The sequence below is a fragment of the Coregonus clupeaformis genome, chromosome 17 (genome assembly GCF_020615455.1).
Source record: "Coregonus clupeaformis isolate EN_2021a chromosome 17, ASM2061545v1, whole genome shotgun sequence".
Lineage (NCBI taxonomy): Eukaryota > Metazoa > Chordata > Actinopteri > Salmoniformes > Salmonidae > Coregonus > Coregonus clupeaformis.
In genome coordinates, this window is record NC_059208.1 from 44,120,312 (window position 1) to 44,132,088 (window position 11,777).

Consider the following 11,777-nt stretch of genomic DNA (forward strand, 5'->3'; position numbering starts at 1 on the left):
ACTTGGAATTCCAAGTCGGAAACTCTGGCATCTTTCTAGAGCTCCGACTTTCCGACCTGAAAATCACTAATGTCATGACTTGACCTTGTTTTTTTTCAGAGTTCGCAGTTGTCTTGAAATCATTTATAGAGCTCTGACTTTCTGACCTTAAGATCACTGACTTCATGATTTGACCTTGTTTTCTCCAAGTTCCCTATTGTCTTAGATGCTGCGTTTACATGCTAGTCAGAACTAGGAAACTCAGACATTTCTGACAAGAGTAGATTTATAATTGCTCATATTTATGAAGATTTTACCCTATCATGGAGAGATGCTTGGAGATGCTTGGATTCTTTACCTACCATATAAATCGTTTGAAACAATTGTATGTAATTTAATTATTTTGGCCAAAATTTAGTACTTTATGTTCCCCGTGTACCTTTTGTATTGAATTATTATTGTAATAAAATATAACGTTTCCTATTTCCGACTAGCACGTGAACGCGGCAGAAATCACCGTAAGGCCACATCTAGAACAATGCGACAGATATTTCACCAGATGTATAAATGTGAAGCATCCGGTTGGCGTTTCCACTCACTACCAAATGTGGTGATGAGAGGAAGCTCAGTGGCCGGCAATGGGAAGATGGAGCCAGAGGGATTTTGGCTGACATTCTGCAAATTTTCTCATCGATAAAACATTTGATCTCCATACAGTATTCTGTTTCCAAAACTCGAATATGTAACAAACAGAGTGGACTGCGTTTTGTAGACTTTACCCTTTGCCAAAGTTTCTAAAAGGTGCGTTGTTTAGAAGGAGTGCAAGGGCAAACTGAGTTATTGCACACGCGCACTTCACAGAGTGGGCGTTCCCCTAACGCAAATATGCAAATAAATGCTACAACGCGCCAATAGAATCTCACTATGATTAATTTACTCCCATTGGAAACGAAAGGCTCTGGTCTGGCTTGAGTTAGTTCTAAAAATCTTTAATAAGGCACATCGATAACGTCACAGGCCACACCTTTTGACGTCCGAAACGTCACGAGGGGTTACAAAAAAGTAGCAACTTCCGCGTTCTTTGCATAGCAACAGGAGTGCAGCGAAGATGGCGGATTGTATGGACCCCGTTAAATAACTTGTGGGAAGTTGACGCCGAAAGAAGTGAGAAGCTGGAGTTTTTAACTCTTTAAACGGAGTGACCGAGTCCTCCAGGACTTACGCCCTATGCCATGGCGTCAGCTAATGTCCGAATCGGCCAACAAGCCTTGACCGTGCTGGATGTGGCACTTCGAGTCCCTTGTATCTTTATTATCGACGCCATTTTTAACTCTTACTATGATCCTGGGTCAGGATGGGCCGGGACAGCGGGCAACATTTTAATCCGAGTCATGGGTAAGATAAGTATTAGCCACTGTCAACATCTTGACAGCTAGCTAGCTACTATTGCAGACACCAGTGTGGCTGTTCCGCGTCAACTGTCAACCGCGAAGGGCCTCGACCACAGTCCAATCCTTCCAAAGCCGTTTTACCAGCGATAACAACGCAAAGACCTTGTTTTGCGCAGTTGTTAGCCAGATAGGTAGCTATTAACCCTACCCTCACTCCTTCTAGGCTTTCTAGTACAGTTAGCTAGCCAACTAAATAACGCTAGCCAATATGTTGGTCATATGCATGCTCATCAGACAAATGAATACCAGCTAGGTGTTGTAAGATCATTTACCTCTGGCCAAGTAGCTACTTAGTAAAGTTATGAAGTATGGGCTAAACCTGTTTTGTCAATGCAGGACAAATAACTGACGGTGTGGCCTTCATTTTGGCCTGTCGATACTGTCACAGGCAAACAAACATGTTTAGATGTCAAACAAACACGTCTAGGTAGTTTGCTGACCTCAATGTGTGTTTGATCAGTTACTTTTTGGGCATACTTACTGCCCTGAAGTCCAACACTGTTTGCATGACCCTTGTCAAACAGCCTACCTACCCTGCAAGTTACCATCCTACACTCTCCTTGCAAACATGTCAATTGTTAAACTTAGACCTATGTAATGTTTTCAGACACATTTTTATATACCGACCCTACCTTTGCGCTTGTTTACGCTGAACAACACTGGGGTCGGAATGCAATCATGGTTACATTAAGAGCCAGCGTGAGATATGGGTCTGAAAATGTACCTTGATGCACGGATGGGATATGCCACTGTATTCCAAATTGTACCTTTATCCACACTGATACATCGAGAAGATTGAAATACTGTTCATTTTCCTGGAAAACTACCCTTTTCGTCCTCATACTAGCAAACAGTAAACACTGCAGCCAATTTTGAAATGGCAGCGTCAGCCATTCAGCTCCTTTGTTGTTCAACGTGACGTGCTTTTCCATAATGGCTGCTGTGGCTAGTGCTACCTACTATGAGGACGAAAAGGGCAGTTTTCCGGCAAAACTAGCAGTATTTAAATCTTCCCGATGGAGTAGTGTGGATAAAGGTAAAATTTGGAGTACAGTGGCATATCCCATCCCTGCATTGAGGTATGATTTCCGACCCATATCTCACGCTGGCTCCACTGTGTCTTAATGTAACCATGATTGCGTTCCGACCCCAGTGCAGCTCCGTGTAAACAAGCGCAACGGTAGGGTCGGTATCCACTGGCAAATAGTTTGCCTAAAGTAAGATACTGCCAAATGACTGATTCCTCTCCAGCTAAATGTAGTTCTAAACCTTATCATAAATCAATACCTTTTGTACAGCAGATGGTCTATTTCACTTGATGCTATGTTGACACTATGGTTTGAATTTGTTTCAGGTATCATGGTCTCCAGTGTGGTCCTGGTGTTGTCACAGAAGGCCCTATTCAAGTTCTACACACTATTCTTCGCTGTGCTCCTGGGAGGGGTGGCCGTTCTTATCAACTACTATGCCATATCTCACATAGACTTCTACAGCGCCTACTACAAAGCAGCGCTGGGTTTCAGACTCCTACCACGAAACGGGCCCACCCTATGGTTGGGTATGGCCGTGGTGCAACTCCTTTTCGGCATGGGCTATGTGGTACTGCTAAACATTCAGTCCGTGTTTGCTGTTCTTGTGGTCCTGGATATCATGATTCCGCTGTGGGGGCTCATCATCGAGCTTCCCGTGGACGTACGGCAACTGGTAGCAGTGGCCTCTGGCTTGGCTCTGGCTCTGAACACGGCTGTGTGCCTGGCCCTTAAGCTCAAGTGGTTCTACTATTCCTGCCGCTACGTCTACCTACTGTTGCGCCACATGTACCGCATCTACGGGCTGCAGCTTCTGGTAGAGGATACCTGGAAGAGGATCCGGTTCCCGGACGTGCTGCGTGTCTTCTGGCTCACACGCATGACAGCGCAGGCCATCATCCTGGTTTACGTAGTCAAGGTGGTACGGCACGAGAGCGGCGACCACAGCTACCTGACGTGGGACGTCTTCTGGGACCTGTTCAGCAACCTCATCATCAGCGGCTGCGACTCTACGCTGACTGTGTTGGGCATGAGTGCCGTCATCTCCTCCATCGCCCACTACCTGGGCCTCAGCATCCTAGCATTCATCGGCTCTACCGAGGAGGAGGACAAGCGGCTGGGCTTCGTGGCGCCCGTTCTCTTCTTCATCCTGGCCCTGCAAACGGGCCTGAGTGGCCTGGACCCTGAGGAACGGCTGGTGCGGCTCAGCCGCAACATGTGCCTTCTGCTGACTGCCATTCTGCACTTCATCCATGGCATGACAGACCCCGTGCTCATGTCTTTGAGTGCCTCGCACGTCTCCTCCTTCCGCCGTCACTTCCCGGTCCTGCTGGTATCGCTCTGCCTCTTCGTGCTGCCCGTTGTGCTCAGCTACACCCTGTGGCACCGCTACGCCCTCAACACCTGGCTGTTCGCCGTCACTGCCTTCTGCGTGGAGCTCTGCCTCAAGGTGGTGGTGTCGCTGACTGTCTACGGCCTCTTTATGGTGGACGGCTACTACAACGTGCTGTGGGAGAAGCTGGACGACTACGTTTACTACGTGCGCTCCACAGGCAACATCATCGAGTTTGTCTTTGGCGTCATCATGTTTGGAAACGGCGCCTACACCATGATGTTTGAGTCAGGGAGCAAGATCCGCGCCTGCATGATGTGCCTCCACGCCTACTTCAACATCTACCTGCAGGCCAAGAATGGCTGGAAGACCTTCATCAACCGCCGTACGGCTGTCAAGAAAATCAACTCCTTGCCGGAGGTGAAGGGTGGCCAGCTGCGCGACATCGAGGACGTCTGTGCCATATGCTACCAGGAGTTTGCCACGTCGGCACGTATCACGCCGTGCCAACACTACTTTCACGCACTCTGCCTCCGTAAGTGGCTCTACATCCAGGACACGTGTCCCATGTGCCACCAGAAGGTGTACGTTGAGGAGGAGGCCCGGGACAGGGCACCCTTCAACAACAACGGCTACGTGGCGCCAGGCAGGGACCTGGGCCAGTTTGCAGAGCCCGGCGGGGCAGAGGCCGCAGCAGCCGCAGGTGGGCCTGAGCCTGAGAATGAACTACTAGAGGATAATGACAGTATTGAGTATGATGAGGATGAGTGGGGGACAGAGAACGGTGAAACGCCCATAGAGGAAGACTATATTAATGATGACACAGACTCTAACGGGGACTGATCAGCATATAGAGATAAATATATTATATATAAGTTAAAAAAACATCTTAATTTTCTCAACATCAGGGATGTCACTTATTTTCACTCTTAAGATGTTTCCTTTTTTGTTTGTCTTTGGGTTAGCTCCTTCAAGGGCTTGCCGAGGTGTAGCTGCTATGATTGAGTGTGCCTAGGTGGTTGGGTGTCCCAACAGGTGCAGTTCCGTGTGAGAGACCCACATTGCTTGTGTTTTGTAGGGATGCCGTTGGTCGTGTGTTTGCTGTTTTGCTGAAAGAAAGTAAGCAGTGAGCCGAGAGGGGCTCCAAGAGCTCCGCACCAAGAAGAGGTTTAATTAAAATGTGAAGTTCTACTGTAATCGCAGATATACCTCTTATCATTACTACTGGTCTCTTGTGTGACCTTGCTTAATTTGTGTACGTTATTGTACATGTAATAAAAATACACTTTCCCTTAGAAAAGAGAAGGTTGTATTCAAATGAGTGTTTTGAGAGATGCTACTTTACTCAACTTCAAGATATGTTTGAGTGTTACCTTGAAAATGAAACTGCACCATGTTTTGCTCAGACCATGTTAATTAAGTGATCTCTGCACTTCAACTCACTCAGTTCAAATAGTTTTGTTAGTGATGCTTATCCACACTATTGCAGTTTTAAAAGGGCAGTTGATTTTACATTTTACAACTGAAATTACATTCTTTAGAAATGGTAACAGCTTCCAGAGCAACTAAAGATTACAATGTTATTTTCAATACAATAGTAATTATTGTTAATCATGGTAAATTGAAACTACTGAAGGTATCACTTGTCCTAATCAGGAATTGAGAGGCATCTTATTTGATTGAAAAGCTGTGGTTTCAGTTTGTTTCAGCAATGAAGGACTTTGATTATTGGTTTAGTTGTTTGCTTTTAATGAAAGGTAAAGCTGTTAATTTTGCACACAAAAAAAATCATGTAAATAAAATCATCTTTAATAGTGGTTTGTGGTTAAATGTAAATGTTTGGACAATAAGTGCCCAAGAAACACTACAAACACTGTAGTACACGGTAGTGAATGCAATAGAGCTAGGTTTCCATCCAATTCTGCATAAATAATGTTCGAATTTTACCACCAGAGATGTATTTTTCATTCGGTACATGTGAATTTAACAGCAAACGTTATTTTGATGTGCACTACGTCATCACGCACAGACTTTTATCCGCAATAGTTTGATCAAAACAAGTTAAATGGGTTTTCATCGCATTTTCAACCCTACTGATGATTTTGTCACAAAAACTGTTGCGTTAACGTTATATAGAAAATGTGCCCACTCTGATCTTGGCACGTGCACTCTAGCCAACAGCTCAACAGCTTGCAGATACAGTGCGGGTAGGCTACCTACATGATGAGATTATTATGGATAAGCGCGATATTATTTTTATTTGTCAAACGGCGGCCAAGCATCGATCATCATGTCACCAGAATAAGACCCTCGACATTTATTGGAAAGGAGCATCAAATTCATCACGTGCACTTTCACCACCCTGTGATGTTCATCATAATTTATTTCATCTGTAGCCTAATAAACTGCATGTTTTCCCGAGTCGTAGTGTGAGGACCACACAACATATTATCGCGTGATGGTTATTATATCAATATTTGCGCATGAAGGCGCAATTTCTCGCATAATTAATTTTACCGACACAAAAAGATCCCACCCTGTAAAACGAACAAATTGTCAGCATTTATACAATTGTACCGCATACCCTGTTTCCATCAACCGGTCGTGACTATTTTTATGCGTCAGGTAATTCATCAGCATGAAATAGTTGGATGGAAACCTGGAAACATTAAGCTGCTTTGACAAGTACCTAGGAGGAACTACCAGGGATTAGGGAACAACTACCTGCCCAACCATGCCTACAACACACAAACCAAATGTAAACCTTATAAACCAAATGCTGAATCCTCACATACACTATATATACATGTGAATGTGGACACCTCTTCAAATTAGTAGATTCGGCTATTTCAGACACGCCCGTTGCTGACAGGTGTACAAAATCGAGCACACAGCCATGCAATCTCCATAGACAAACATTGGCAGGAGAATGGCCTTACTGAAGAGCTAAGTGACTTTCAACGTGGCACCGTCATAGGATGCCACCTTTCCAACAAGTCAGTTTGTGATATTTCTGCCCTGCTAGAGCTGCCCCGGTCAACTGTAATCGCTGTTATTGTGAAGTGGAAACTTCTAGGAGCAACAACGTCTCAGCCACGAAGTGGTAAGCCACACAAGCTCACAGAATGGGACCGCTGAGTACTGAAGCGCATTCCTTGGTTGCAACACTCACTACCGAGTTCCAAACCGCCTCTGGAAGCAACATCAGCAGGGGGGGGGGACAACTTTTTACCTGTTGTAGGTAGGCTATTTAGATTGTAATTATGGAGACACCTATTTCCAACCCTTTTTCCATAAAACATTAACATGCTAGAACTGAAGCACATTAAGAAATAATGGAGACTAAGCACAGGAAAAGAGCACGTTACATCAATTTGCTCAGAGGAGGTTTAAACTGTATTCTAATGTTGACTTTGCTTAAAGAAAACGGTATCAAGCGAAGTGTTTAATGCATGCTTAGTTTTTGGGGCTAGGGGGCTGCTATGCATGCTCAGTTTTTGGGTCTCGGGGGCTGCTATGCATGCTCAGTTCTTGGGTCTCAGGGGCTGCCCGAGTGGAAATGTTAAATGGAAGTTCTGGAACTCCCTCGCATGGTCCTTTTTATGTGGAGAATGATATATTTGCCTCTTGGCCATCAAGTAGCCTATTAATTTATATGCTACTGTAGGCTACCATTTGATACAATAAATATGTTGAAATTACGATATCACTGGAGTCATTGCAAATCAATGTGCCGCTTGTGTAGCCTACCTGGGGCTGGCAAACCAATTTAATAAATAGCCTGTAACTTCAGTTTATTGTTGTGTTATTATGCAATTATTAATGGACATGTTTAGTTAATTAAATTGGAAGTTAACAAAGCTCTATCGCAATTGCCGGTCAGTTGTTAGAACACATTAGATTGAAGGTAACAGCAGTCAGATTAGGCAAAAAATAAATAAACTGGCTGTTGTTGACAAGCATATTCAGTTCATATACATATTATTAATATTTAATTCCAGGGGCTCAACTTTGTTTTTAGAAGTGGGGGGAACATATATATATAAACAGTGGATATAAAAAGTCTACACACCCCTGTTAAAATGCCAGGTTTTTGTGATGTAAAAGAATGAGACAAAGATAAATCATGTCAGAACTTTTTCCACCTTTAATGTAAAACTCACAATAACCTGGTTGCATAAGTGTGCACACCCTTAAACTAATACATTTACGTCATTTAGCAGACGCTCTTATCCAGAGCAACTTACAGTTAGTGAGCGCATACATTCTTTTTTTATACTGGCCCCCCGTGGGAATCAAACCCACAACCCTGGTGTTGCAAACGCTATGCTCTACTGAGCTACATCCCTGCCGGCCATTCCCTCCCCTACCCTGGACCAATTGTGCGCCGCCCCATGGGTCTCCCGGTCGCGGCCAGCTACGACAGAGCCTGGATTTGAACCAGGATCACTAGTGGCACAGCTAGCACTGCGATGCAGTGCCTTAGACCACTGCGCCAGTCGGGAGGTTAATACTTTGTTGAAGCACCTTTTGATTTTATTACAGCACTCAGTCTTTTTGGGTGCATCTGGCACATCTTGACGTGGCAATATTTGCCCACTCTTTTTTGCAAAAGCGCTCCAATCTGTCATATTGCGAGGACATCTCCTGTGCACAGCCCTCTTCAGATCACCCCAGATATGTTCAATTGGATTCAGGCCATTCCAAAACGTTAATCTTCTTCTGGTGAAGCCATGCTTTTGTGGATTTGGATGTGTGCTTTGGGTCGTTGTCGTGCTGAAAGGTGAACTTCATCTTCAGCTTTCTAACGGACGCCTGAAGGTTTTGTGCCAAAATTGCCTGGTATTTGGAACTGTTCATAATTCCCTCCACCCTGACTAAGGCCCTGGTTCCAGCTGAAGAAAATCAGCCCCAAAGCATGATGCTGCCACCACCATGCTTCACTGTGGGTATGGTGTTTGTTTTTGCAAACTTCAGCCGGGCTTGGATGTTTTTCTTTGTAAGAAAAGGCTTCCGTCTTGCCACCCTACCCCATAGCCCATTCATATGAAGAATACGGGAGATTGTTGTCACGTGTAGCACACAGCCAGTACTTGCCAGAAATTCCTGCAGTTCCTTTAATGTTGCTGTAGGCCTCTTGGAAGCATCCCAGACCAGTTTTCTTCTCGTCTTTTCATACATTTTGGAGGGACGTCCAGTTCTTGGTAATGTCTCTGTTGTGCCATATTTTCTCCACTTGGTGATGACTGTCTTCACTGTGTTCCATGGTATATGTAATGCTTTGGAAAGTATTTTGTACCCTTCTCCTGACTGATATCTTTCAACAATGAGATCCCTCTGATGCCTTGGAAGCTCTCTGCGGACCATGGCTTTTGCTATGAGATGCAACTAAGAAAATGTCAGGAAATTCCTACTAGAACAGCTGAACTTTATTTGTGATTAATCAGAGTCACTTTAAATGATGGCAGGTGTGTAATGACTTCTATTTAACATGCGTTTGAATGTGATTGGTTAATTCTGAACACAGCCACATCCCCAATTATTATAAGAGGGTGTGCACACTTATGCAACCAGGTTATTGTAAGGTTTTTATTTTTCATTTTTCCCCCTTGAAGATTTCAGTTAGTTTTTCAATTGAATTGTTCACACTATAGGTCACATTAACAGTGGAAAAAGTTCAGTCATGATTTATCTTTGTCTCATCCTTTTACATCACAAAAACCTGGCATTTTAACAGGGGTGTGTAGACTTTTTATATCCACTGTATATATACAGTTGAATTCAGAAGTTTACATACACTTAGGTTGGAGTCATTAAAACTCGTTTTTCAACCACTCCACAAATGTCTTGTTAACAAACTATAGTTTTGGCAAGTCGGTTAGGACATCTACTTTGTGCATGACACAAGTAATTTTTCCAACAATTGTTTACAGACAGATTATTTCACTTATAATTCACTGTATCACAATTCCAGTGGGTCAGAAGTTTACATACACTAAGTTGACTGTGCCTTTAAACAGCTTGGAAAATACCAGAAAATAATGTCATGGCTTTAGAAGCTTCTGATAGGCTAATTGACATCATTTGAGTCATTTGGAGTTGTACCTGTGGATGTATTTCAAGGCCTACCTTCAAACTCAGTGCCTCTTTTCTTGACATCATGGGAAAATTTAAAGAAATCAGCCAATACCTCAGAAAAGAATTGTAGACCTCCTCAAGTCTGGTTCATCCTTGGGAGCAATTTCCAAACACCTGAAGGTACCACGTTCATCTGTACAAACAATAGTACGCAAGTATATACACCATGGGACCATGCAGCCGTCATACCGCTCAGGAAGGAGACGCGTTCTGTCTCCTAGAGATGAACGTACTTTGGTGCGAAAAGTGCAAATCAATCCCAGAACAACAGCAAAGGACCTTGTGAAGATGCTGGAGGAAACAGGTACAAAAGTATCTATATCCACAGTAAAACGAGTCCTATATCGACATAACCTGAAAGGCCGCTCAGCAAGGAAGATGCCACTGCTCCAAAACCACCATAAAAAAGCCAGACTATGGTTTGCAACTGCACATGGGGACAAAGATCGTACTTTTTGGAGAAATGTCCTCTGGTCTGATGAAACAAAAATAGAACTGTTTGGCCATAATGACCATCGTTATGTTTGGATGAAAAAGGTGGATGCTTGCAAGCCGATGAACACCATCCCAACCGTGAAGCACGGGGGTGTCAGCATCATGCTGTGGAGGTGCTTTGCTGCAGGAGGGACTGGTGCACTTCACAAAATAGATGGCATCATGAGGAAGGAAAATTATGTGGATATATTGAAGCAACATCTCAAGACATCAGTCAGGAAGTTAAAGCTTGGTCGCAAATGGATCTTCCAAATGGACAATGACCCCAAGCATACTTCCAAAGTTGTGGCAAAATGGTTTAAGGACAACAAAGTCAAGGTATTGGAGTGGCCATCACAAAGCCCTGACCTCAATCCTATAGAACATTTGTGAGCAGAACTGAAAAAGCGTGTGCGAGCAAGGCCTACAAACCTGACTCAGTTACATCAGCTCTGTCAGGAGGAATGGGCCAACATTCACCCAACTTATTGTGGGAAGCTTGTGGAAGGCTACCCGAAACGTTTGACCCAAGTTAAACAATTTAAAGGCAATGCTACCAAATACTAATTGAGTGTATGTACACTTCTGACCCACTGGGAATGTGATGAAAGAAATAAAAGCTTAAATAAATAATTATCTCTACCATTATTCTGACATTTGACATTCTTAAAATAAAGTGGTGACCTTAACTGACCTAAGACAGGGAATTGTTACTAGGATTAAATGTCAGGAATTGTGAAAAACTGAGTTTAAATGTATTTGGCTAAATTGTATCTACAGTTGAAGTCGGAAGTTTACACACACCTTAGTCAAATACATTTAAACTCGGTTTTTTTGTATATACAGTTGAAGTCGGAAGTTTACACACACCTTAGCCAAATACATTTAAACTCAGTTTTTCACAATTCCTGACATTTAATCCTAGTAACAATTCCCTGTCTTGATGGAAGATGATCTGGCGAGTTTAATAAGGGTGAATTATATTTTCTCCTGCGACATATTCAAATTCCTTTATTATGTCATGTCATAGCTAGCAACAATTATTATTTTGAGGAAAACCGAATTTTTCTTCTAATGTCATTACAAGTTACTACGATATTCCTTCTTAAGTGGCTCGATAACGTTATGGAAAAAGGGTTTATTGTATAAATAATGCAACAAAAAAAAGGACTAGTTTCAGGCCTTTTGGGCCGGGTTTGAGTGCTCATTACCTAGAAATGTAACTTAACCTGGCAACCCTGGTCTGTGGTAACAATGCTTCGAAATAAATTGAGTAGCACATCCTGTTTTAAACCACAAGGTGGTAACATAACAGCCGTTTTAGTAACTTTGTTTTACAAACAGACAGCAGGGGATGATTCCTTAGTTGTTTAA

General features: G+C 43.3%; 1 protein-coding gene across 3 annotated transcripts; it reads left to right on the plus strand.

Moving 5' to 3' along the window:
- Nucleotides 1-997: 997 nt before the first annotated feature.
- On the plus strand, nt 998-5,608 carry rnf139 (ring finger protein 139). Of its 3 annotated transcripts, none has more exons than XM_041903226.2 (2): nt 998-1,374; nt 2,785-5,608. In XM_041903226.2, exons 1-2 carry the CDS (start codon nt 1,212-1,214, stop codon nt 4,632-4,634), a joined length of 2,013 nt encoding a protein of 670 aa, XP_041759160.1. In that variant the 5' UTR covers nt 998-1,211; the 3' UTR covers nt 4,635-5,608. The 3 variants fall into 3 exon arrangements, with proteins under 3 accessions (XP_041759160.1, XP_041759161.1, XP_041759162.1); XM_041903227.2 differs by having other exon boundaries at nt 999-1,143; XM_041903228.2 differs by lacking the exon at nt 998-1,374 and adding an exon at nt 1,385-1,561.
- The last annotated feature ends 6,169 nt before the right edge of the window (nt 5,609-11,777 follow it).